The 26,825-nt window shown below is 55.1% G+C and overlaps 1 protein-coding gene across 4 annotated transcripts; it reads right to left on the bottom strand.

The window, feature by feature from the left end:
- Positions 1-4,421: 4,421 nt before the first annotated feature.
- On the bottom strand, positions 4,422-26,351 carry CLUH (clustered mitochondria homolog). 4 transcript variants are annotated; one of them, XM_066263011.1, is made up of 26 exons: positions 26,127-26,351; positions 18,705-18,907; positions 17,320-17,491; positions 16,222-16,365; positions 15,900-16,024; positions 15,648-15,802; positions 15,445-15,570; positions 14,997-15,144; positions 14,683-14,775; positions 12,425-13,119; positions 11,530-11,753; positions 11,227-11,331; positions 11,027-11,127; positions 10,072-10,224; positions 9,920-9,982; positions 9,572-9,816; positions 9,303-9,387; positions 8,987-9,140; positions 8,768-8,907; positions 7,833-7,913; positions 7,630-7,755; positions 7,427-7,548; positions 7,032-7,125; positions 6,804-6,938; positions 6,648-6,721; positions 4,422-5,883 (listed from the first exon to the last, which is right to left on the bottom strand). In XM_066263011.1, the coding sequence occupies exons 1-26, from the start codon at positions 26,224-26,226 to the stop codon at positions 5,697-5,699; spliced, it is 4,050 nt and encodes a 1,349-aa protein (XP_066119108.1). In that variant the 5' UTR covers positions 26,227-26,351; the 3' UTR covers positions 4,422-5,696. The 4 variants fall into 4 exon arrangements, with proteins under 4 accessions (XP_066119108.1, XP_066119109.1, XP_066119107.1 ...); XM_066263012.1 differs by having other exon boundaries at positions 11,227-11,328; XM_066263010.1 differs by lacking the exon at positions 26,127-26,351 and adding an exon at positions 21,920-22,627 and having other exon boundaries at positions 11,227-11,328.
- Positions 26,352-26,825: the final 474 nt, after the last annotated feature.

Here is a 26,825-nt window from a genome sequence, read left to right as displayed (position 1 = left end):
TGAGTCCTAATAGGAAGTGGGACTGTTAAGCACTAGTCCTGGTGTAAGGTGCAAATTGGTGCCGGGCAGCAGTGCCTTGGTGGAAGGCTTTTTTCCCCTTTAGACTCACTTTGCTTTATACTTCCTGTTAGGAGGAAGGAGCAGTGGTTGGTTGTAGGTGCTCTTGTGGTGGGATTCGCCAGCTGCAGGCTGTTTTCCAAGGAACCAACCTCCCCTCCAGCAGCCCTTTCTGATTGTCTCTGAAGCTGAGGCCAGAGAGCTGAAGCCAGAAATGACCTATAATGGCCTATGGCCCCTCTTAAAAAGATTTGACCCTCTTGTGGTTGTCAGGGACCAGAGACAGGTTTTGTTTCAAATTTTGGTTGAAATGTGCCAAAAGTATTCACCCTTGCCCCAGAACTCAATGGCTTTCTCTTTGCTTGAAACATGTTGGATGTCCTGCCTTTCATCCCAGACTGTTGTTCAGCTAGTGTCCAGAGTGTCTTTAGGGCAACCAAGAATTCTTCAGCCATTTTCATATATAAACAACTTAAATGATGTGATGGGTCTTCTTATAGCCTGGTACTGGGAGTCACCTTTCCCCCTATGTGGGAAGCTGGCCAAGAGCACCAAAGTAATTTGCTTGAAGTTACAGTCTTCCTGCATTTTTGTAGCTTTTCCCATTTCCTTGCAAGACTTCTCTTCCCTTGGGCTAAGATCCAGATGATGAGGCCAATCACTTCTCGAGGGGTGCAGTTCTTATCACTATCCTGAAATGCTTTTAGCTGTTCAAAACTTGAGTAACTATGTCACACACATCAAGCATGCTTCCAAGATCATGTGATCCCCCAATGGAGAATGAGGGATTGGAAAATGGAAGCCTTGGTGGAGAGATGGTTTTGCATCCATCTATGTACATTATGTGACAGCTCTGGCCTTGTTTAGTCTTTGGTGAAACGTGACTTTGATGCAGACCCAATTCTCAACTGGTGACATACCAGAGTCTTCTAGCAACGTGATTCTCAAATGTGTTGTTCCCCAGGCCAGCAGTATCAGCATCACCTGGGAGTTTGTTAGAAATGCAAGTTCTTTGGCTCTCACACCTACTGTATCCAAACTTGGGTGGGACCAAGCAAATCCATTTTCACAAGCCATCCAGGCAACTCTGATGTAGGCTCAAGTTTGAGAACCACTGGCCTAAATGAGTCAGCTAACTTCTCATTGAAGAAGAGATTTGGACAAAAGGCACTGGTCCCTGGGCTCCACAGCTGGGATTTTAACTCCGATCTCTTTTTCACCATCACTTGGATATGTGGAGTTTATTCCTTTGTGAATATTTAGTATGGTCATCATTCATACTTAGACAGGGGAAGGGCCTAGCTTCATCTCATCCCTGAGCACCATTCTATCACATTTGACTCTACTCCTAACTCCATTGTGGGGTCCCCATTAAGAATGGGGTGGAGCGTCAGCCTGGGGTGCTGAGGACCCAGGTTCAAAACCAAGGTCGCAGGCCCACCAGCTTGAGCACGGGGTCACTGGCGTGAGTGTGGAATCATCAACATGATTCCATGGTCACTTTCTTGAACCCAAGGTTGTTGGCTAGAACAACATTAACATTGGAATGATGCTCTAAGCTACTAGGTCAGGGTGGAAATCATGTCTTCAATGGTCCTCATCTCTCTCTTTTAATCAATAGCTTTGCCTACTAAATGGTGTTAGTTTACTTTCCATTGAGGAGAAACACCTGCCCTCTGCAGGTGTCCTGATTATGTGTGTTATTTGGTCCAGTAGTTTAGACTCTGTTAGGGGCAAGAAAATACATGGGTCACATCCAGATACCTTATTCTCAGCTTTAGGATATATAAGAATTACTCAATGAAGTCTTGACAGTTTTCTCAATACTTGTATTAAACAAAGATAGAGGCCTGACCTGTGGTGGCACAGTGGATAAAGCATCGACCTGGAAATGCTGAGGTCGCCGGTTCGAAACCCTGGGCTTGCCTGGTTAAGGCACATATGGGAGTTGATGCTTCCAGCTCCTCCCCACCTTCTCTCTCTCTGTCTCTCCCTCTCCTTTATAAAATGAATAAAAAAAAAAAAATTAAAAAAAAAAAAGATAGACAGTTGGAGGGTAAGAGTGCAGGCAGATACTTTAAAAGTTTAATTTGGTTTAAATCTTAAAAATATTCTTAAGTTGGCCCTGGCCAGCTTGCTCAGTGGTAGAGCATCGGCCTGGCATGTGTAAGTCCCGGGTTCAATTCCCAGTCAGGGCACACAGGAGAAGTGCCAATCTGCTTCTCCACCCTTCCTCCGCTCCCTTTTATCTCTGTCTTCCCCTCCTGCAGCCAAGGCTCCACTGGAGCAAAGTTGGCTGGCCCAGGCACTGAGGATGGCTCCATTGCCTCTGGGCACTAGAATGGCTCTGGTTGCAAGGAAGCATCGCCCCCTAGTGGGCATGCCAGGCGGATCCCAGTCAGGCACATATGGAAGTCTCTGCCTCCCGCTTCTCACTTAAAAAAAATAAAAAATATGTATGTATGTATATGTGTATCTTCTTAAGTTATAAATGTATGTTAAATCCAAATACAGAAGCAGAGTGGAAAGTGAAAAATCAGCATAGGGCCACAAAGCCATGTGGTGGGTGTGGCTCACACAATTTAGACAATTTCAATCTTTAACAGCTGCCCATTCACACAGACCATGACCAATACATGCCAGTTCTCATATTAACCTTTTATATGGACACCACCACTCACCTTTGTTAAAAAAAGATCAAAATCTGTCAACTACCATATTTCCCCATGTATAAAACACACCCTTTTTTGAAAAATTTGGGGTCTAAAAACTGGGTGTGTCTTATAGTGGTTGTAAATTTTACCTGCATTACTGCACAAATCTGCTTTTTTGTGCAGATTTGTATGAATTTTATGAATAAAACCAGTTCAATAACTTTATGTAATTTTTTTTTTTCAGATTTCAGGCCCCAAAATTAAGGTGCGACTTATACATGGGGAAATATGGTAAATGAAGGGAAAGAGAGAGCATTGATTTCACACCTAGAGCCTCTTATTTCCTTGATAAAACAACAGCCCCTTGTCTTTTGGGTTGTCAAAAGGTATCTGACACTACTAATATGCTTAAGGGATCAACCATGAAAAATGGGCTTCTCAGGTGACTAGTAGGTACAATAGTAATTAAACCTGATCCATTCTCAACTTCCATTCTCAGCTTTACAAGATGCTGCTCCCATTTCTAGAAGTGCTGTGAAGCACGTGACCATCGCTCACAGGATAGTGGCCATACATACATGTGCGGAACACAACCAGGTTGTAAAGGAAAAAGGGGGAGCATGTGTCAAGATACCCTGGGCAATCTTTTTTTATTTTATTAGTTCAGGGAGGAGAGAGAGAGAGAGAGAGAGAAGGGGGGAGGAGCAGGAAGCATCAACTCCCATATGTGCCTTGACCAGGCAAGCCCAGGGTTTCGAACTGGCAACCTCAGTGTTCCAGGTCGATGCTTTATCCACTGTGCCACCATAGGTCAAGCCTCCCTGGGCAATCTTTAAGCATCACTTGAAAGAAAACCTCAGGCCAAGGAGGCCATTTTTCCAGTTAGCTCAGGTAAACTAAGATGTTAGGGATTGGAATTTTCTTTTCGGAATGTCAGACACAACTCTCCAAGTAATCAAAAAAGGCACTAAATGTGCATGAGTCCAGGGCTTGCCCGTTCAGGAGAGGGAAGGCCAAACAGCAGCCATTAGCTATAAAACAAGACTTCGCCTCTTCTCAGAGCCAGACCCTCTATTCCCCTCTACTTTCACTTCCCAGGCCCTGCCCCTCAAGCCAGCCCAGGTGGGCTCTCCTTTCAAACCTCACTGGATCTTCAGGACAGTCTTGCTAGCCTTAAAACCCACCTTAGCATGGCACTTTAGCCCTCCATTCTAGCATTCCTGGACTCTTGGAGGGTGTACCCAATCCTCCCTACTTAAGCAAAGGGACAAGAACAGATGGCCAGGGTTCAGTGACCTATCAGGGTCAGCATGCCCAGGGCCTGGGCCCCCACCTCGTAGCACACTTCACTGGACTTTACCACACAGAACTACAGAGGAGCGATTTTCAGCTTTTCTTCCCTAGTGACCAAGGTGACATTCATCTATATGCCTCTCATGGGTCTAGTAACTGGCAGCCAGGTAAACCCTAGCCAGGTTCCTGTGACTCTACCCCTTTCCTCCCACTTAAATGACATTGTATGTTGATCAATGTCACCCTGTTAAATTTAATTTTCTAAAAAAAAAAAACAAAAAACCCAAAACATTGTAATGGTAACCTTGAATTTGACCTAATTTATACACATTCACATGCTTTAAACTCTTACTAATAACAATTCTGACAACAACCCTCACAATCAAATAAGACAGAACACAAGAGAGGCGGGGGCAATAGGTTTCAAAAACTCACTTTATTCCAATGTGAAATGAAGACGTGATGGTTTAAAAACAAGAAAAAGTTCTTGATCAGCTGTGGGGATGCTTTGATTGCTAGCTAACACCCACTCCCTTTGAAACAGGGTGTCTGGACAGACCATACCCATAAGCAGCTCCCCCCAGGCAGGGGCCCCACCCCTGGAACAGCTCCCCCAAGCTCACAAGGGTGGCAGTCTCCCCCCACCATCGGAGCTCCAACAGCAGGCACAGAAGCAGCACAGGCAGGCGGGAGAGGGAGCAGCCGGGGCCTGTGCGAACCACCTTCCATGCCACCCCCACATGCCACCCCCAGAGGTACTCTCTGTTGAAGGTGCTTGTGTGGCAAGGACCAGGTAGGGAGCTGGGCTCCACAAATGACACTCCTGTACCTGGTAACCTAGCCCCAGAATCCATGATTCAGCCCTGGTTCCCCATGGCCCTTGACCTACCCACTCCCACTGTGCGTTAGGCAGCTCAGGTTCAAATAGTGAGGATACATTCAGACTGCAGCCCCCCAGGTATCCCCAGCTGGGGGGCGGGGAGCAGGGAGGCAGACAGGTGGAGGCTAGGCACAGGACTATCTGGGGAACCACCACTGCCCACCCTGCCCTTCCCCACCCCAAGCACAGCCAGGCCAGGCCCAACCATGATTAATAAAGCTACTGCAGCTCTCATTCTGCCACAGAGCTAAAGTGCACCCCAGCTCTCCAGCCCTGCCACAGAGCTGACTCCCCATCCCAGGACACAGGAAAGCTTCCCCTTTTTTGGCTTCAAGCCAGATTGGGTCCAGGGGCAGTGGCAGCAGAAGCAGCAGCCATAATGTTAAACATACAAATGACCTGAGAAATTGCATCTGCACATCACCCACTCTGAACTGACTCGGGCTATGTACAAGTTAGGAAGGACGGATCAAGACGCTCACGGGCAAGGACACACTCACACACACCTGCTTGAGGATGGGGGGGCCCGAGGGGCACCTGCCCCCCAGCTGGGAACGGATACCCACACACTCCATTCATGTGTCTTCAATTAGGCCTCTGCATCGGTATATTCATTGAACCAGTGCAAAACCATCTCTCGGGGGGCAGGCAGGCCAGGCCGGGGTCCCAGGAGGATGCTGGGGTGGGGTTGGGGTTGGAAATGTGGAAGAGGGATTTGCTTCCTCTCCCGATCTGCAGGGCGTGCCCCCCTTCTCCTGGAGTCTGAATCATTGGGTAACGGGGCAGCTAACTGTCCATTTGTTTCCCCCTTTCTACCCCTGCAAGCTTGGGGAAGGAGGATCCTTGGCAGCCTGGGGCTGGGAGGCCGCATCCTCTGGGCCCCCCGCTGGCTCAGGCTCGGTGGCCATGGGCTCTTCAGCCTTATCCCTGTTTTTGCTGGCCTCCTGGAGTTGGTGCCGCCGCGCCACCTCAGCTTTCAGATTCTCCAAGTCTTTTTGGCTGAGTAGAAGGATGGGGGTGAGGGTGGGTGTCAGAGCAGGCCTGGGCCCTACACCACCTCACTGGCTTTGCTTTAACTTAAACATGGGACAAGAGCAGGCTCTGTGCTTCGTTCAGTGATGCGTGGAACAAGTCCTCCTCCCTCCCCAGAGCAGAAAGGCCCCCAAGTGCTGAAAGACTAAGAACTCCATGCACTTGCCAGAGTCCTCAGGTAAGGCATTGCTGCCACTCAGCCTTTCTATCCAGTTCAAGCCTGCTGCATTCTGTGGTCGCTCCCATAGCAGATTACACACAGAAAACAAGAGTGGGGAGGGTATGCAACACACAGAAGAGCCACTAACTCCCTAACTCCTGGCGGGCCTTACCGTGTCGCCTCTGGGAGGGAGACAGAACCGCGGGACTCACAAAGGCAGTGTCTGTAAGAACCACCCCCGAGACCCAGGGCCTACTTCTAAGGCACAGGCCTATGCTGGGACAGCAGGAAGCCAGAGAAAGAATGAAGCCACTCTTTATGTACTGATTTGAAGAAGGGCCAACATATATTCAATAAAGAAAAAAATAACTATGTGCATGGTGTGCTACAATTTTGTGCAAAAAAGGAGGGGAAAAAATGGTTACTTGTTTGCTCCATCATGCGGAGGATTTCCAGAAGGATTCACAAGGAACTTCTCACCTCTGGTTTGAGTCATGTCAGTTAAAAAACCCAAAAAAACTAAAGGCCAATTTCCAACTGGGAGTGGGGAACAGTGGAGGAGGGGCCTCACCTGAGTGGAATGAAGAGGATGCCGTTGATGACATTGAGCTGTTCCAAGACACTGGCCATGCTGGGGGCTGTGAACTGAGGGGTGGCAGGGAAGGTGAGCCGCTGTGGGGGAGCTGGGAGGCTGGGGTGGGGCCCCTCAGCTCTGTCCCAGACACACCTTGAGGGGCGGGATGTTGGCGGTGGAGCCATTGCGGTAGATCTCATTCATGGTGCGCTGCAGGGCCACAGCCTGCTGGGTCAGGCACTTGAGGTACTCAGAGCTCTCCTTGGTCTTCTCGTGGTCCTCGCCCAGCTACAGGAGACAGGAGTGGCATAGGCAGGAAGGGATCAGGGCTGCCCAAGCACCCAGGCCCAGCTACACTCCTCAGCCCCTGCTGTGGCCCACCTGGGTCTTGTAGATGGTGTAGCCTTCTTTCTCATGCTGCAGGGCTGACCGGAACTCGGCTTTGCTCTCATAGACCCGGGCAACAAGGTGGTGGCTATAGGAGGTGTGGTACGGGGCGCAAAGGAAGGACATGAGTGGGCCGGGGCAGTTGGGGGCCTGTTGGGGGGGTATGCAGACTAATCTAGATCCTGGTCTAGAAGCTACCCAAGGGAACAAACAAGCCCACAACTCAAAGAAGGAATGGAAAGTGTGAGAAATTTCTTCAGAAATCAGATCAAAGACAGAACACTAGGGCCCATGCCTGTGCTCAATTCAAGTGTTTCCTGGGACCTTATCCCTATGGCCTGGGTACTTGGGCCTGGGCCCCCCAGCCCCCTAACCCAATGCAGCCTTACCTGAGGGCCACTTTGAGGGACTTGGGCCCGTGGTACTTGGTGCTGACATCCAGCGCATTCTCCAGGAAGCGCAGCGAGAGGTCATACTCCATCACCCCATGCAGCACCAGCCCGATGTTGTTCTGGGGGCAGTTTTGAGGGCCCTGTCAGCTCCCACTCCCCTGGGGCTGAGGCTCGTCCCGCCACCCCTCCTCAGCACTCACGTCCAGCAATGCCATCTCAGGGTGGTCTTCCCCAAACACGATCAGCGTGAGGTAGCGAGCACGGTACAACAGGCTCAGAGCAGTGGACAGCTGGCTGCTGGCAAAGCAGTACAGGGCCAGGTGCATCTGTGGGGGCAGCTACATCAGGCCAGGGCAGCCACGGGCCCCACCCACTGTGCAGCCCCTGTGTGTTAGCTACTCACATATTCTTGGATGGTGTTGGGGTGCTCGATGCCCATCACTCGCTCGCTCATCAGCACAGCCTTCTGTTGGTTACTCAGGGCCTGGAGAGGTGGGGGGACTGTCATCCTGGGTGGGTGCTGACCCACATCCAGTCTGCCTGACCCTGGACCCTCAAGCCTCCACAGTAGCTTAGCCTCGGACCCTCTGGCTGCACTTTCTATTTTAACTTTGCACAAATGCAGCAGAGAAGAGGTCAAAATTCAGCTGCTGTAACCATGGAAATCCATGCCCCACTCTGTTTCACCTTCTAAAAGAACTTGTCTTAAACCTTTTTCTCTCCTAACAAAATCTACGTAAATATACAAATCTAACATCGTGATAAAACGTGTTAGTAATAATAATAAAAAACAAAAAAACAAAGAGACAGAAGTTGCTGTGACTGCAGGGGAGTGGGGTGCCCACAGTGCACCTGCTCCATGAAACAGCCTCTTAAAGCCCTGGGCTGGCAAGGCAGATGACCACCACCAGGCCACATACTGGTTAACCACAACAGCGGGGACACTCCCAGCAGCTCCACACAGTGCTTACAAGGTACAAAGCATGGTGAGTCTCAGAACACACCCTTCTCAACGTCCCTGGGAAGGGAGGCCTGGCCGCCACTGCACCTTCACAGCGGCTCCCCCAGGAACGTAACTACTGAGTGGTGGTGATGGGGCGAGGAAGCCCTGGCAAAACAAGTGACTCGCAGGATCCCCCAGGACCTCTGCATGCTCCTCTATGTCCCTCCTGCCCCACCCCCAATGGGCAGCATCCTAAGCCCCCTAGACAGGGGCCCCATTTCCTGCTGCCGTGGGGCGTGAGAACACAGCCCAAGCGGCCTCACTTGCCAGCCCCCAATGCCAGGCCAGGCCCCAAGGCCTCTGCTGACACAGCCCAGCGTGTGATCAAGGCCCACCTCGGCGTAGTCACCCATAATATAGTGGAGACGAGCAAGGAGGCGCAAGCAGGCGCAGATCTCCACGTGCATGGCTCCGTACACGTTGTTAAACAGGTTCAGGGCCTCATTGATGAGCTCACAGCCCTCCTTCAGGAAGCCTGCAGGACATCCCAAGGGTGGTGAGGTCAGGGCTGGGCCAGGGAAGCCCCCACCCCCTAGCCACACCTGGCCACGCACCCTGCTGTACTTTGGCCTGTCCGCTCTGGAAGAAGTGGAAGGCGTCTGAGGCCTTGGGGTTGACGTGCTTGACCACGGGGAAGATGTTGAGCACATCCTCCTCAGTGAATGCGGGTTTATGGCGGCTGTCGAAGCTGTACTCCTTTAGCAGGATCTGGGGGAACAGAGAACACCCGCATACCCACAGGCAGCTTCAGCCCCAGGCTCAAATGGCCAACACCTCCTAGCGCACCACCACGTGTGGGGAGAGCCTCCGCACCCCAGCCCTATGGATATCACGTGAGCTGGGCCCAGGACGGACACGCTCCCAGCCTACCTGGATCCCAGTTTTGAGGGAGATCTCCCGCAGCAGCGTTATTTTCTGCAGGCCGTAGGCCTCCACAGCCTGGTCCACGCTCTCACTGGAGGAGAAGTGGCAGATGGGCCTGAGCAGCCCAGCTCCCATCGCTGCCCCTTCTCATCAGTGGCCACCCACACGAGCCACGCCCAGGCGCCCTCCCAGCCACCTTCGCCCTCCAGCCAGGGCTAATAGCTCTCATCCCCACGTCCCACGCCCGCCATACCCCCACCACGCCTCTCACATACCACTCAAGGCTGAAGTCAAAGTAGTTCTTGGCCTCCTGGCAGATGTTCTTCCAGAGCTCCTGGGGAGTCATGACGGCCCAGGCAGTGTTATCTGCTGCCCCTGGAGGCCGGTTTCTCCTCCTCCTGTTCCTCTTCTTGGAGACCAGCTCGTCAGCAGGCAGGTGGGCCACGGGGTTGGGGTAGGAGCTCAGGAAGCAGTTCAGGAAGTGGCTGATGGCAGCCGAGAGGCCTGAGAGCTCAACTCCCTGCAAGGGAGGTTTGGACCAGAGTTATGAGGGTCCTTGGGCGCCAACCCAGGGCTCTCCCCCAAGACCCCACCAGACCCGGGCTGGGGAGGGAATGGTGTACCTGTAAGTACGTCTTGAAGATGTGCTTGGCAGAGCGAGTGATGAGCTCTCCAATGCCAATTTTCTACAAAGGTTCACAGAGGGAAGTCTTGGTCAGCCCCAGGCCTCCGGCCGATCCCACCCCCCCCCCAGCCTGCCCCGAGCACCACTCACGTAGATGTGGTCCAGCTGGTCTCGGGCTGGGCTCCGGAGCACCAGGTCCAGCACCTTGCCCAGGTAGCGCATGTTGATGCCACGCTGGCGCATTACCTCCGACAATGTGGCCCCGTCCATGGGCAGCACCACGTGGTCTGTGCAGTCCTTCACCTGCAGGCTGCAGCAGGTCAGACCCCCCAGCCCAGGCCCCCTGCCGCCTCCACCTCGGGTCTTCCTGGGGGAGCTCACACTATCAGGAGGCCCATCCGAAGGGGCAGCAGGGGACAAAGACCCCAGCTCCCAGTCAGGAAGAGGGAAGGAGACAAAGCAGCGGCAAGGACATGAGAATTTGTCCCCCAGCCTTCCACACAAGCTGAGGAAAGTGGGGGATTTCCAGGCTCACTTGACGGGGAAGTAGGGATGAGAGCCCCAAAGGTGATGAGCTGAGAGCCCAAAGGGCAGCGCAGGCTCCCCTCTGACCAGGAGGGAGAGGGGTAGCGCAGGGGGCCAGGGGAGCCAGCACGCAGGCTTGGCTCAGATCGTGACGAGCTCGCCAGAGGATCACAGCGGCGTCTCAGTAGGAAGCAAGCACCCTGGCATCCGTGGGGCCGGCATAACAAGTTTATGAGGCAGAGGAGCACAGGGCCCCTCACCTTTTCTCCCAGATGTCCCCTGCCCTGTCAGCCATCTGTCACACAACGGCTCAGAGGAGCCGACCCCTAGCTGCCAACCCACATGGGGGCACCGCAGAGGAGAGCCTGTGCCTAACACCTCCCCTGGTCTGAGTCAGTGGCCCCTCCGTAAAATGGGGACAAGCACTCTGCCCTGCCTGCCGCCCAAGTCAGCAGGTCTAAGGAAGTCACTCCTGTGAAGGACCCACAAGCCCCCAAAGTCGGTGATGCATGAGACACCAGGGCCTGTACCAGCGCCCTCTGTGCAGCACCCCACCCGCCACCGGGGGCCCCGCCCTCACCAAGCCGGGGATCTGGCAGGAGAGCAGGAAGGCAGCGGCATCTTTCAGCAGCTGTTTCTGGTCCCGCACTTCCTCCTGGCAGGACTCAGGGAATCGAACCCCTGAGTGAGGAAGAGCAGAGGCTTGAGCCAGGTGAAGGGAGGTGGGAGGAGGCCCCAAGACGACCCGAGGTGTTCTGCCCTCCCTGCTGTACCACCTGCCTGGTGAGAAGATGTCAGGGTTGAAGCGCACGTCGAAGGCTGTGCTGCTGATGGAGCCCACCGCCTTGCACGCGTTGCGGATCACCTCCCGGCTCCGCGGGTCTGCTGTAGAGACACGGCCCGCTGGGAAGCAGCCCCACTCCACCAACGGTGGGCCAGCTGTCCCCAGCCTTCCCCCAGCCTTCCCCCAGCTCCTCAAAGAAACGTCTGCCTGCTTCTCCTGGGACTGAGTTTTGAGCCACCCATGGCAAACTCCAGCTGCCAGGACAGGCCTAGGAACCCCCAGCATCCGCAGCAGCCCACCTGTCCCGTCGTCAGAGGCGATGGTCTCTGCCAGTTCCTTCACCTTGGCCAGGCCGCTAGCACCGCTGCCCTCCTCCTCACTTCCTGCCTCGGGTCCCAGAGGGTCCTCAGACTTGGACTCCAAAGAGGGTGGGCTGCCATTTTCCAGTGAGGTGGAGTTCTCTATCTTGCTGGCTTTCTGCTGCATCAGCTGCAGGGCAGCCAACTTCATGAAGAGCAGGTACCTAGAGTGCAGCAGACGGGGCAGAGACGGGGATGGGAAAGGCATCTGTGGCTGCTTCGCTGGCCTTCCCGCTGGCCGCAAGGGCCACAGCCAGACTGGTTAATGAACGCTGAGGTTAATGAATGTTGAGGCTTGACACCCTGACACATGCACCTGCCAACCCAGGAACTCTACCAGGTGACAGTGGGTCACAGGAAAAACCAAGATCTTCCCAGACAGGATAGGACAGCTGGGGTGGGGTGCAGGTCGGGGTGTGGCTCACCAAGCAGGCCAGGGCTCTCAAGACTGACAGGAACCCACTGGCACGGTGAGAGGGCGAATTATTCGTGCTGTGAGACATTTGATGTGGCTGACTCCTCAGCACTAAAAGCTACCGTCCGTGACGCCCCCTGCGCCTCCTCCCGGCCCTGGCCCTGGGACTTTCAGAAACCCCTAGCAGATTTCTCTGTGCTCCTTAAGAAAACAGCACCACTTCAATTGAAAGCCACTGGTCCCGCTGCTCACTAGTTTCTGAGCCTGACATCAGAGCGGGTACGGCTGGAATCTGCAATGACTGTGGCAAAGGCCAGCTCCACTCCACTTTCCAAAGCTGCCCCCATTCACATCAGGCTCGGAAGCAACTACTGGCTGGGTGCAGCCGGCCACGCCGCCCTCACAGGCCTCGCTTCTCACCTGTGCTCCACGAAAGCGTCCACCAGCTCCTGGCGCAGGCAGCTCAGCTTGTGCCGGTGGCTGCGGGGGAAGCCAGCGCGCGTGCACTCTTCGGGCAGCTGCTCGCCGGGCACGGGGAGGAAGTTGAGGTCAGGGGGAAAAGTGCGCAGCAAGTCGAGGATGTAGTGGCGCCCATCGTTGCCGATGATGCCCTTGCACTCCACAGAGGAGCAGAGCTCCACCTCCTCATCACGGTCATTGAGCACACGGTGCCTCAGGATCTTCAAGGGCCGGCTGGTGCGTTCCAGCAGCTCCAGGTATCTTGGGTGCGACACCACTGTCTTGCCAAAGTCTATAGAGCCATAGATGACACTCTGCTCCTGGTCTCGCTCCAGGATGCCGGGGATGATGGACTGGGCTGTGACGCGGTAGCCGCGATAATCCACTACCACTGTTCCCAGTGTGTACAGCCCCTCCACGTCCACCGCGTTGTACGTGCGCACACCGTTCAGGTCATTGGCAGGTGCCACATAGGCTGCCACATCGCCACCAAAGTCCTTGTAATGGTCGCGGACATCAAAACCCAGGCTGAAGAAGATGTTGTTCCAGATGAACATTTGCATCTTGGTCTCCTCACTGGGGTTGATGGCCATCACATTGCCATCGATGACCGCCATGGCTCCCCGTGTGGCTGCTGCTGTGAAGTCACTGTGTACCTGGGGGGGGGGGGGCAAGGACCAAGGTTTGGAGGGTCAAAAGGCCCCATCCAGCCTAACCAGGCAGTGGCACAGTGAATAGAGCATCATCAGCCTGGGAAGCTGAGGACCTAGGCTTGAGACCCTGACATCACCAGCTTGAGCGTGTAATCCTACACATTGACCACACAGTTGCTGGCTTGAAGCCCAAAATCACTGGCTTGAGCAAGGGGATCAATGGCTGGGCTGGAGCCCCACCCCCCCAATCAAGGCACATATGAGAAAGCAATCAATGAACAACTAAGGTGTCGCAACTATGAGTTGATGCTTTCCATCTCTCTCCCTTCCTGTCTGTCTCTCTCTCACTTAAAAAAAAAAAAAAAAAAAAAAAAAAGGAAGAAAAGAAGAAAGGCCCCATCCACAAAAGCCCTGGGTTCTGTCCCACCTGGCCAAACTCACCCATTTGGTGGAGGCAAGCAGGTATACCTTGGAGGCCAAGGGCTCTAGCCTCGCTTTCCTCATATTTGGAAAAGGACAAAAAACCTCTTTTTTGAAAAAACCTATCATTTATGACCTGAGACAGCAGAGCTAAGTGATTCACTAGGAGTAGAAGGACTGGTACGGATGTGCCTGGTGAATGTGGACAGGTCCCCCTATCAGACCCATTTCCTCGTCTATAAAGCAGTGACAACAGAAGTCCCAACCTTTACAAGGTGGCTGAGATTACAGGAGACAATACCTATGACAGCTGACACAGACCCTGGCTAAGTTAGCACCCAAAACACTTAGACCTTATTTTTACCACTATCATCTCTAGGCTGCAAGATTATGGGAGATTTTAAATTTAAAAATTTTTTTGAAAACACTATTTTTTCCTCAGGTCTCTTACTCATTAAAAGTACTAATAATGGCCCTGGCCAGTTGGCTCGGTGGTACAGAGCATCAACCCAGCATGTGGAAGTCCTGGGTTTGATTCCCAGTCAAGGCACACAGGAACAGTGACTATTTGCTTCTCCACCCCTCCCCTCCCCCACAGCCACGGCTCAATTGATTCAAGTGCCTCGGCCACGAGCACTGATGGCTCCACAGAGCCATTAGTTCAGGTACTAAAAATAGCTCAGTTGTGAGCATGGGACCCCAGATGAACTGAGCATCAGCCCCAGACAGGGCTCACCAAGTGGATCCTGGTCAGGGTGCAGGTGGGAGTCTATCTCCCTCCTCTCAAATTAAAAGGCAAAAGATTTATGTGATCTGAAGAGAAACCAGAATATCCTCTCAAATTAAAAAAATTTTTTCTTAAAGTACTAGTAACATCACAGTGGGCACAAGAACCTGATGGCAGTTAGTGGAAGGCAGAAAGCTAGAATGGACCTTGCCACTCAGCCCACAGGGGAGGCAGGTCCCACACCCACCTGCCCACGCACTCCAAGTCTCAGAGGCCAGAAAGAAGAGTTGGGGTGGTCTGCCAGGAGGCAGAGGCTGGCAGAACACACTACAGACTGTCCCAGCTCCCCTCCAGTCATAAGACTGAACAGTTGCAGACGGGGCTGGGGCTGCCAGGTAGGCACAAGGGGACACAGGTACCTTGAATATGGCTCTTTCTCGAAGCAGCCGTTCAGGTAGGTTCTTGCGGGGCAGTTCCCTCGTGGTCTGCAGCTCCTCGTTCCAGTCCCGGGTCTGCAGAGGGACCGGGAGGAACACACTGGCTCAGCCCGTGTCCCGCACCCTGCTCTAGGCAGTCCCTTCCTCCACCCCCCCGGGGACAGCCCCACAGACTCCCAAGTGAACAAACACACAAACAGATGCAGCTTCGAGGAAGGTGCACAGAACCCAGCCTGGCACCCACCAAGGGAGGGGGAGGGAGGCGCCCAGGGAGGGCAGGGCCAGGCCGCAGGCACCTGTCCAGGAATGTGCTCCTCATAGCCCAGCCTTGAGGTGTAGGCATCCTCCGCGCGCACACAATCCATGGCGTGCTCTGCCTGGGGGGCCGTCCAGCTGTACACCTGGAACGGGGTGGCAATCCTCTCGAATGGGTGGCGCTGGACCCTATGGTAGGCAGAGGAAGGGAGATAGGGCAGCACGCCAAGCTCAGAGCTCTGCCCTGGGTCACTTCTCTGAGCCCCCAGCAGCTCTGGTGTCTCCCCGCAGAGATCTGCTTCTGAAGAATCTCAGAGGAGCACATGGGCACCTCTCCTGGAATTGCTGTCTCAGGGCCTGGTTGACAGCTCCCTAAGGGAGCCTCTAGGGTGCTGGGGGCACCGCTGCTCAGGGCCAAGATGCTGGCTGATTCACCCCATCCCCTAGTGGGACAAGAGACAAGGGGCCGAAATGAGGCAAAGACACTACCTTTTCTTCTGCAGCACAGCAAAGTTTTTTTTGAAGGTCGGGCTGATCTGGTTGAGCAGCTCCACCAGGGAATGGCTGAGGAAGCGGGGGCTGGCGGGCTTGGGGTTGAAGTGATACGCTGTGGACCTGCAGAGAGGGTGGTCACTGTGCGGGACACCCCAGTGGCTGCCCCGGACCCAGAATGGGCTCACACCAGGACTCACTGGTTCAGGTAAAAGCCCCGTGTGGATGCCGTGATGCTGACTTGCCGGTCCTCGGCTGTGATCACAAACAGGTACATGAGGTCCCCGTGCATCTTGCGGTTCCCAGGGGGCGGGTTCCAGCCACTCATGGTGAGCACTTTCAGGCACTGCAGGGGCTGCAGGAATGACCAAGTATGAGTGGGCCAGGCCTCCTGGTGTGGCAGTTCCCCACCCCACCAGAGACCTGTTCCCGGCTCTACTCTGCAATCCCACCTTCCAGTCACGGTTCTGGGGCTGCAGGGGACACAATGGCCGCTCCCGGCTCCCTGGAAGGATGTACTCAGGCGGCGTGCAGTCAATGGGGTCCATCTCCAAGCCCTTCTTCCGCTTCCCGCTGTCTGAGGGACCCGAGGCTGGTGGTCAGCACAGGGCCGCCCAGGGGCCAACCACTTCCCCACCTAAACTGGCTCCGGTCTAGGTGCCTCTGACTTTGCCCCCTCCAGGTGAGATGGCCTGGCCCTCAGCCCCATTGCTGGCCCCTGTCTAACTTGCTCCTGGCTCTTCTGCTCAACTGTGGCCCCAGTGCCTCGTTCACCTCCCAGGTCGCCATCGGTAAAGACGCTCAGGAAGGACAAGGAGTTGCAGTCAACCCCGTTGAAGGCATCAGATGGGTCTAGGCTCTTGAGCAGGTCTCGGACATGGCGCACATGGATTCGGGCCTCGCGCACTGTGTATGGCTCTGTTGGGACGGAAGTGGCAGGGTGTTACCAGGGCTCCGCTCCCGGCCACAACCTGCACAGAACAGAGAAGTCTGGCATGGCGCTACCATGGGTGGTCTTGATTTTTCAATGTTAGGCTTTCAATTTACAAATTCCATTACCAACCCATAAGCTGAAGTTCTGGTTTCAACAGACAAACCTGCCTGCTGGCTGGCAGGGACCTTTGTTTGCAAAGAACTTTCTGCCAAAAGGCACAAGAAATGCCTCTGGGAAGCACACACAGGCCTTGGGGCACCCACAAAGCCCCCTGCGCTGTTCACGGGTTAGCAGGCCTCCAGAGCTGCTGGCCCCAGCTGGCCTTCGTCCAGGGGCACCCTGAGGACCTACCAGGACCCAAATTACAACACTGCCCCCAATATGTGTTTCATAAAACATTAATGGGAGCTCTTTAGGGGGAGGAGAGAGGTTCCATGGTCAAGCATGTTTGGACACAGTTGGGTTACATTTTTCCACATTTCCTCTTAATAAGCTGACATGCCTGGAACCTCTGAGCCACTTCTCAGGAGATCCATATTCACTGGAGCTTTTGTTTTACGACCAAACCAGCCTTACCACACGAGCTGATCACTCACTCCACACTGGGCCAGACTCCCCTACTCCAGAGTTGTGAAACTTTAGTTTCCTTAAAAGATTTCACTTTTCTCTCTATAGAATCTGATTGGGCCAATTTCAAGCCCTTGCTTGGTATTGTCTGTTTGTTTTCCTTAATCACAACTTTGATATTTAACCCGTGAATATGAAAGGTGCACAGGTGATAGCATGAGAAGCAGACCTGTGCTCCAATACCTCCTCCATAGGTACGATACCACTCCAATCTCTGAGTGCTCAGTGGTGACTGTCAGGGTGGGTGGAATGCTGCCTGACCCTGCCTCTCTGTGCCCTCCCTTGGCAGGTCACCCAGCATCCAGACAAACCTTCCACCACGCGTAGCACTGAGCCCTCCTGCAGACCCTCAACACTGCGCAGCTCTGAAAAGTGGTCCAGCATGTTGCCATCCAGATGCAGTGAGAAGCAGGTGCGATGACACGTGTCTTCACGGTCCATGAGCACCTGGTGGATCTCCTGTACCATCTCCTGGGGGGACACCTGCCAGACAGAAGGCCTCAACTACCCTGGTGAGGACATACCACATTCCCCAGCCCAAAGTACCTACGTCCCTAAAATCAACGCCCCATATACTCAGTTCCACTTTGGCTTTTACATTTTAGGACCTGTCCATACACATATGCCCATCTACACCTGTGTGTGTGCGTGCAGGGTAGAGTATACACACCCGTGCAGGGTAGAGTCTGTCCCCATTGCCCTCGGGCACTATTCCTTCAGACTAAGAGCAGCACTGAGCAGAGCAGCAGATACAATGGGGGAAAGAAAACAGCAATCCTGCCTGCCCTCTCCCTTGCTCAATGCCAGGGTCTCCAGGACAAATGGCTTCCCTCCTCAAGAGGGGGGTGCTCTGAGCCCAAGCGTATGGGTACAGAAGACATAAGAGGGCATTGCCTGGCTCCCCAATGGGTTACCAGTCTGCGAGACCTCTGGGTTGGCTCTGCTCTCAGAGACGACCCAATCCCACTCTCTTCTCAGGCAAACAGTAAAAACACAGCCAGCTTGACCAGGCGGTGGAGCATTGGACAGAGTGTCAGCCTGGGATACTGAGGACCAGGTTCGAAACCCTGAGGTCACTGGCTTAAGTACAGGCTCATTTGGCTTGAGCGCAGGCTCACCAGCTAAAGTACAGGATTGCTGGCTTGAGTGTGGGATCACAGACATCATCTCATGATCACTGGCTTGAGCCCAAGGTCACTGGCCTGAGCAAGGGGTCACTGGCTCAGCTGGCGCCCCCACCCCCCATCAAGGCACATATGAGAAAGCAATCAATGAACACTAAGGTGCTACAACTATAAGTTGATAACTCTCATCTCTCTCCCTTCCTGTCTGTCTGTCCCTCCCTCTCCCCCCCTCTGAAACAAACAAAACAAAACAAAGCCAGAGGGAGGTGACTTCTCTGAGAGAACAGCACAGAGGGCTGGGAGGCCTGGGACCCCAAAACCACCTGCCACTACCATACCTCTTCCCAACACAGGTGGCAGTCCCAGCTGGAAGCTGTCCCCTAGCAATGGGAAAATGACCTGAACCTGGACTCCCACAGCCACCAGGCCAGCTGAGTGACCTTGTGCAAGGCACACAGAGGTTTCCTGCCCACAACATGAGGCTAGGACAAGCAAGGGCAAGGTTTGGGTTTCCACTCCTATCCTCCCAAAGAGGCTCAGACCTTAGTCCCAGCACCTTTCCCCCAGCTCACCTGTAGGGCGAAGGATTCAATCCCCGGGGCCAGGATCTTCACAGAAAAGCCCGTGTCCTGAATGACAATGACTTCCTGCCCAGTGGTCTCCTCTCCCGGCTCAGCCTCATCCAGCCCATTTTCCCGGGGTGGCTCGGTGGGCCCCTCTTCCTTCCTCAGGCTCTCTGGACAGTCCCCATTCAATAGCATGACTGACGGCAGCTCTGTGGGCAACAAGAAAGGAACTGAGTAAAATGGGCCTAGTTGATCAGCATCCACCTCACCCATAAGGTTGTGGCACCCACAGGATGATACCCACCTGTCCTCCCAAGACTCCACCCTAGCCCAGACCCCACAGTGCCACCTCACCGTGGGCACACAAACTCTGCCTGCAGCCCACTGCCGGGCCCCTCCCCCATCCCAGACCCTCCCTCCCCATTCGCTCCTCAGTCTGGCAGTCTGGCTTTCCCTGAGCACAATACCCTAACCACTCTCCCAGAGTCACCAGGGCCACCTCACCGTGGGCACACAAACTCTGCCTGCAGCCCACTGCCAGGCCCCTCCCCCATCCCAGACCCTCCCTCCCCATTCGCTCCTCAGTCTGGCAGTCTGGCTTTCCCTGAGCACAATACCCTAACCACTCTCCCAGAGTCACCAGGGCCACCCTAGAGGGCACCAGCCGCGGCTCTTCTCTGGCCTAATGTGGCCAGCTTCTAGGCAGCAGCCCCTCCCAGTTCTTCCTCCTCCTCTTCCCTGATGGACGCAGATCCTCTTGTCCTCCCCCCCCCTCCCCGCCCGCCGCTCCAGCTCCATCCTATTCCAGCAGTCCGAGCTGTGGGTGTCCCTGGGCCCCAGACTCTCCTCATTCTCATCTCACCTTCTCCCATGGCTTCAAATGTCCTTACGCCTCACAGCTCACATGGCTGGTCTAGGCCTCACTCAAGCTTTTCTCTTTTTTTTAAGTGAGAGTAAGGGAGATAGACTCTCGCATGCGCCCCGACCAGGATCTACCTGGTAACCCCCATTTGGGGCTGATGCTTGAATTAACTGAGCTATCCTCAGTGTCAGGGGCCGACGCTTGAACAAGTCGAGCTATTGGCTGCAGAAGAAGAGAGAGAAGGGAGAGAGGGAGGGGAAGAAAAGCAAATAGTTGCTTCTTATGTGTGCCCTGACCGGGGATTGAATCCAGGACTCCTGCACACCAGGCTGACGCTCTATCTACTGAGTCAACCGGCCAGGACTTCAAGCGCTTTCAAGTGGCCATCCCTCAGACATCACCAAAGACTCATCTTGTCAGCATGGAATTCATCTTGCTTCAAAAACTGGCCCCTGCTCAGTGAATACCCGCCCCAATATAGTCCACCCAACCTAATCTCCACCAGTCATGGGACCGGGGCTCTGTGGCCACGGCTCTGGTACAGGCCATTTCCTCTATTTCAAGAGCACTATTCAGCACCTTCTAATACTCCCCACTGCTCACAAGACCCAAGCTTTTTAGGCATCACTCTCAGGCATCCCTAAGCCCAGCTCAGTTCCCACCAGCTCTCCCTGTCAAGGCATAGCTACACCCAACTACTCAGAGCCTGAGAACAGGCCACACACCTTTCTTCCCACCTGTGCTTTTGTCTATTCTGCCCCAGAGATCACATTCTATTGCATAAACTCCTACTATTCAACAAGATCTCAGTAAAATGAATCCTCTTTTCCAAAGAATCACCGCCTCCTCCAGTCCCCAGTGACATGGCGACGCCTCCCAGAGCACCTGTTCGGCGGCACTCTGGGTGGTTGCTCACACCAGCGCTCCTATCTTCCTCCTCTATCTTGCCCAGGCACAATAGAAAGGCACTGAATTAATGAATTAATCACTATATATAAACATGTAGTTAAGTCCAATATTTGTGAAAAGCAGCCAACTCACATGCTGTGGAGAGAGGGGAAAGAGGAGACATGCCCTTCCACGTGTACCCAGGCACTAAGAACAAAGGAGAGCTTCCTTCCTCCTGGGGAGCGGAGGACCTCTTCACAGAAACCTTCTAGCAAAGCCCAGGCCTGCCTGGACGCTGATCTGGCCCTCAAAGCCTTCTCACCCAGGGTCTGCCTGGCCGCCCAACTAGCCCCTGGCATGCCTGGGAGCTTCAGACAGGTCATGCTCTGGACTCAGCCCATCCCATCCAGACCCTGCCTCTTCTTCCCCACGCAGCTGTTAGGAGCGATGCTGGGATGCATTTCCCCAGGGCTGTATGGGCCCTACCAAGACCCATAGAAATGTGGAGCAGGGCCCCTGGGAAAGAAGATAAGCCCAGCACAGAAGAGAAGACCACGGGGACATCGAGAGAAGCCATTCCCTCTTTCCTGAGTCCCTTCAAATTATTGATAAACAAGACTGCTAGGAGCTTAGATAGAGTTCCCTCCTTCCTCCTCTTCCCCCAAATTAGGATACATGAGGTCCAGAAAAGTTCAGAGCCTTTGTGAGGTCAAAAGACTGAACCCTGGATTCCTGTACCACTATGCCACCACACTGCCCTCCAACCTGCCACCACGGACCTTCAATGACCATCATCACCCCAGTCCCCGTCCCCATCACACCTCTCCAACCCAGAAAGGAAACTCCGGAGAACCACAAGGATGCACTAGGACCTCTCCTTTCAAGGAGTGTCCGGCACAGCAAGACCCCAAGGCCCTGGAAAGTGACCAGCCAAACCAAAGGGAGAACTTGGCCAACTCTATGACCAAGTAGACACGGACAGGAGGGTGGGAAGAAGGACAGTGGTTGGTCAGCTTTTCAAAGACAGAAAGAGGGATAGCAGAAGATATGAGGAAGCACTCCCCCCATGGGTGAGACAGATATAGGAAGGGCCCCGCCCAGTGTGGAGCAGCAGCTTTGAGGTCTGAGAAGTGGGAAATCAGGGACCCAACCCAGACAGGCAGCCGGCACATCCTGAGTCTGGGCAAGGCAGGACAGGGAGGAGGGCAGGGAAAACAAGGCAAGGGCGGCCACATCTCCCACCCTCCAAGGCACCTGGCACCAGGTTCCCACCCCAGAGGGGTACCCAAACCCTTATCAGATTTCAAAGGAATGTGGCTGGTTCCCAGGGGCCTCCATACCCCAGAACAGCTGATACCTTCCTTTCCTACTTCCTCTAAGGAACCCTAAAGGTCTCCCTACCACTGGATTAAAGGTCAAGCGATCTCCCCACAAGAGGCTGGCCATCTGGCTCACTACCCCCACAGCCCACCTGGCACAGTCGGCAGTTGACCTCTCCCGGAGTCTGGAGTCTCTTGACCACCATCGCAGTGAGGCAGCCAGCTCTTCGGCTCAGGCCCGGCACCGTCCGTGTCCCTCATTCTGGCCTCTGCCACTACCCTTGCCCCCATGCAACTGGTAGGCCCAGGGCTGGAGCTCTGGCTGGCTTCGGGTTTCAGTGGGGCCAGGCCTGCCGGGGCGGCCCCAGGAAGGGCACACTCCCCCTGCCTTGGATCCTGCTCAAGGTCGGCCAGAAGGACAGCTGTGGGCCAGGAGGCCCTGGTGGCTCCAGGATCCCAGGTAGACCCGCTACCAACATTCAGACCTACGTCCCTGCACCCCCCAGAAAGGGGGCCACTACTGACAAAGTTGTTAGGGGGGCAGGAGAACCCAGAGTTTGGGATACCTGGCACCCTCAGGAACGAGGGCCCTGGGGATAGGCTGGCAGGGGTAGGGTCCAGCAAGGGGGTCCTCTCCTCGGCCCCAATCCCAGTGGGGGTGGGCAGGACTGCTTCAGCCAGCTGCCGGCAACAGCTAGTGCAGACCCAGACCCAGGCCATGAGGTGGCCGCCCCCTGTCTACCAGTTGCAGACGCTGAGCGCTTTGCCTGCCTCCTGGGTCAAGGAGTTGGCTGGAGCTTCTTCATGCTGCCCCCTGCAGGTGACCCTTCCTGAGAGTCACTGGTCCTGGTGGGAGGAGGGATGGGCCCCCAGTCTCCCAGAGAACAACTGCACCCGTGCCCCAGGCCTCCAGCTCCACTAAGAAGCTGGCAGGCTCTGCCTTCCCTTCCCAGCAGTCCCTGCTCTGCCAGGAGAAAACCAAGTCTGTCCCCCGGGGGGGAAGCAGAACTGGCAGCAAGAGGCTAAAGGCTGTTCGGCTGTGAAGAAGGAACATGTGGAGAAAGAACATGCCCAGCCTCGCCAGGGCGCCTTCCCAGGGACTCTGACTTGTTGCCATGGCCCAGCCAGGGCTGCTCTGGCACCCATACTAACCAGGGTGGGGGCGGGGAGCCAGGCTCACTCCAGGCCCCCTCCTCTCCAGTCCAGTCCCGTCCCGTCCCAGGAGGACCTGCTGGGCCAGGCCCTCAGACTCTCCACAGCCACCACCAAGGGTTCAACCTGCACACACCAGATGGTGCTGAGGGCAAGGTGCTGGCAGAGCCCTTCTTATACTACACCCTCCACAAACACACCCTAACCCTCTGGAGAAGGGAGTGGGGCAGGTGATGACCCCTGAGTGGTGGAGACAACCACCTCCATTCTGGTCACCATAAAGCTAAAGATCACTCTAGAGCCAATCCACTATAGTTCCTTCACTCAGTTTGACCAGCCCATCTTACTTGATGAAACTGAGGTTCCAAATGGCTAGTAAGCAAACTGCCCCAAGGTCAAAGAGGCAATGGGCAGCCAAGCCAGGTCAAAAAACAACACCGTAGGCCCATCAGATGCCCAAGCTCCTGCCTCTTGAGTGCAACTCACCGGGGCTGCAGCACCTACAGGTAACACCCCCCCCCACCCCACCCCCGCCCTGCTCCAGGCCTCAGGACTCAGCTAAGGAGGCAAATCTATCTCCAGCCATAAGATCTCCCAAGTCTCTACACCCCTAGACCAGCACCCCCTCTTCTCATCACAGGGCGCATTCCTGAGTATCTGGGTTTTAGGGAAAAGGGGAAGAGGCTGTCCTCTGCCAAATGGAAAGGAGTTGCCCAAACAGCACTGCATACATACAGCCCCAATCTTCGCTGGCCAGATTAGAATGAAGAGATAAAGCGTAGCCCTGACCTAGACTGGCAGCACAGGGACCCCACGCGCAGCAGAAAAGAGGGGTTAGAAAAGAAACTAGGCCATCTCAGGTGGCCTCTGTGTGCCTTCCCCAGCATGGCATGGCCTCACTCAATAGACTGTGCCAGGGCCAGGCCCCGCCCCAGCCAAGGCCTCAGCAGGTGAAGCTCTAGCAGGAAGTAAGGCCCCACAGACACATCATCCCATCCCAGGAGTCCACGGCCTCAAGAGAAAGGGGTGGGGGCTGGCAAGCAGCCTATGGAAGACCCCAAAGATGTGGGCACTTCTGTTTCCTCCTTCCTGTGCCCCCAGGCCGGAAGCAGGTCTGTGGGGTCTGGGGACCTTCCAGGGTTCCTCAACCTACTCTACCCTGACCTATCCAATAGAACTTTGGGATCCTGTCAGGGAGCTCCTCTAAGCCCCCAAGCTCCTCCCCAGACTGCCAGCCCCTTCTCAGCTCTGGGCGCCAAGTCCAAGGAGCCTTCCACTAAGCAGAAAGAACTAGACACACCACTGTGAACTTGAAAAACCTGCCTGTTCTCTTAACCCCTAAAAACTTATTCCCAAGAAGGTAACTGACCTTTGCTTCCCCCCCTCACACACAAAAGGCCCCTTGATCACCTCCTCAAGGGGCCTGGGGAGCCAGGCAGAGGTGGGTCCTGAGGTCAGGAGCCTGGGTGAGAGTCTGTTGGGGGTCTCTGTTAATGCTACCTCCTTCTTTGAATAGAATCAGGAGGGTTGTAATTCAAGTCCTACCTAATTATACTGGCTTCCCAGAGACGTAGGGAACAAATGTTCCACTTCCTAGTATGTTCCCAGTTTCGCCAAAATGAACAGCCCTTCCCCTGCCTCAGCTAGCCCCAGACAGACCGTCTCAGCACATAGCTGAAGAGGGGCTTCACTCAGACCCTCAGAAAAATCCTCCAACAGACAATTCCTCCTTAGTTCTCACATTCTCAGCATATGATCCCAACTAACATGTCTGTCCTAGCTTCTTCTGGGACAGGCAGGGCAGCCTTGGCATGCTGGCCTTGAGCTGGAAATCCAAATGCTCTCAACAGCTAAACTGCTGTGTGACCTTGGGCAAGTCGCTTCATCTCTTCTGGTCTTTTTGTTAGAGGGGAAATCAGGCAGCCCCTCTTATCAATCTCCTCTTATCTGGCCTCTCTATTCAGAGCCACATCAGAGCAAAGCCTGGAAGGTTGGAATCATCAGCATCTGTCATTTAGCCCAAACCTTGGCCTTGTCTAGGCAATTAGCAAAGCCCATCCACTATCACAAGGTAAACTGACTGTGACAGGTGACAGGGTCAGACAGCCTACCTAACACTGTTCCCATCCTAACTCACACCAAGCTGAGAAGGGAAATGAAAACGACAAGTCCTGTTGAGGGGAATTTGGGAGCAGTGGGATGTAGTTCTGCCTTTCTACCACCACCCAGGGCAGAAAGGGACCCTAGTCCAGCCCTGAGACTCTGAGGAAGATTTGGAGATGACACTGATAGGCTGGGAAGGAGCTTCAGCCTCAAAGTTGGACTCTTGAGATGTGCTGGAAGGGAACAGAGGTGGCCCAGGAGAAGCCGAGAGAAGCAGGCCCCACCACAGAATGCTGCATCCACTCCCAAAGCCATGGCCACACAGTCCCCATGGGGGAGAGCTGGGAGCTCCACTCCACACTGATGACCTTTGCCTTAAAAACTCCAACTCTGGGCTGACCCATTTTTCGCAATAAGGCGGGTTAATGATCAAGTTCTGGCACAAACACCTCTTCCTGCCAAGGAGTTTGGCTTTGGCCCCATATACAGGCAGACCCTCTGGTCTGCCGACCAGGCCAATCTCTAACACGGCAGAGATCAGAGCCTGAAGACCCGGGTTAAAGCGTTACCTCTGAGAAAGAACCGGAGAAACTCCTCGCAATACTCATCCTAACTAGCGCTCTTCCCACAGACTAACCCTGGGAAGTCCCAAATGGAGCCTTCCTTGCAGGGCTGCAGTCCGTGCACAGGGAACACTTGGTTTCCCGACACGGACGGGTGCCTGAAGGAGCAAATGTCAGTGACCCCAGCCTGGAGGGTTCCCCAGTGCCGGGGCACAGAGGGGGTGGGGCCGCCGAGTCCATCCATCGGCGGCGGCGCACCCCGAAACCGCGTGTGTGCGCACGTGTCCCCGCGATCTGGCGCGCGTGTGCCTGCCGCCTCTGCCCTCCTCGGGACCCCACGTGCGAAGCCCGGGTCGCAGCCGGGGGGCGACAGTGAAGGTGACCTTCAGGGCGGGGGCGGCCCAGTGACGGGCCGGCGACATGCAACCCGGCCCGGCGCGAAGAGAAGGCAGCAGTCCCTGCTGAACCCCGAACCAGTCCGCCAGTTCGGCCGGATGTAGCCTACTCCGCCTGGCTCCCGGCTGGTCCCGGCCCCACTCACCGGCTGCGCCCGGCCGCCCCTTGCCACCAGCCTGCGAGTTGGGATCCCGGGCGCTGTCGGCCGGGGCGGCCGCCGGCAACTCGTCCGTTTTGATGACCATGGCGGCGGGATCCGGCGTCCAACTCGGCTGTCCGCGCCGCCCGCCGCGCCACTAACCCTAGTGCCCTGCTCACCGCGGCCGCTGCGGGAAGGACGGAGTCACCGGCCCACGTGGTGCGCGCTGTAACCTTTGACCCCACCGCCGCTCCCCTGCACCGCCTTCGCGCCCGACCTGGCCCACGGCGGCCCGCGAGGGACAAAACATGCCGCCTGGTTGGCCCGCCACCAACGCGGTGACTTTCCTGAATGCTTTAAAGGGAACGCACCCTGATTCGGAGGATAGAGAGCCTTCGGGCCCCCTATAGGGGCGGAGCTTCCAGGAGATGTCCTTGAGTTTGCTGCCCGTTGGGCAGGCACCTTGGCCTTGAGTGGAGACTCTTCTAAGAATGGGTTTGCCAACCGTCTCCTCCCCCAATGGTCCTCTGCTTCCAATTGCAAATCTGCCAAATGACCTCGCGGTGTCCAACCTGCGATTTTAGCTTGGCCCTCAGCGCCCTCCTCCTCAAGCTTGCCCTTTGCTGCCGAAGGGGTGGGGCTGGGGTGCCTGGCTTCTTGAAGAGGGGTGGAGGGCAACTAAGGGCTTGGTCACTACAAGCAGGG

This window comes from Saccopteryx bilineata, chromosome 2 (assembly GCF_036850765.1).
Source record: "Saccopteryx bilineata isolate mSacBil1 chromosome 2, mSacBil1_pri_phased_curated, whole genome shotgun sequence".
Classification (NCBI taxonomy): domain Eukaryota; kingdom Metazoa; phylum Chordata; class Mammalia; order Chiroptera; family Emballonuridae; genus Saccopteryx; species Saccopteryx bilineata.
Note: the sequence above shows the minus strand (reverse complement) of the source record. Positions and strands in the feature narration are given on the sequence as shown.

Bases quoted from the DNA above. Each gene is read 5' to 3' on its own strand.
- CLUH (XM_066263008.1), bottom strand. From the start codon at position 22,487: ATGGCCTGGGTCTGGGTCTGCACTAGCTGTTGCCGGCAGCTGGCTGAA. The intron at 7,126-7,426 runs GTAAGGCTGCAT...CACCTCCTATAG, and splicing joins TCCCTCAAAGTGGCCCTCAG to CCACCACCTTGTTGCCCGGG. The intron at 6,939-7,031 runs GTGGGCCACAGC...TGTCTCCTGTAG, and splicing joins ACACCATCTACAAGACCCAG to CTGGGCGAGGACCACGAGAA.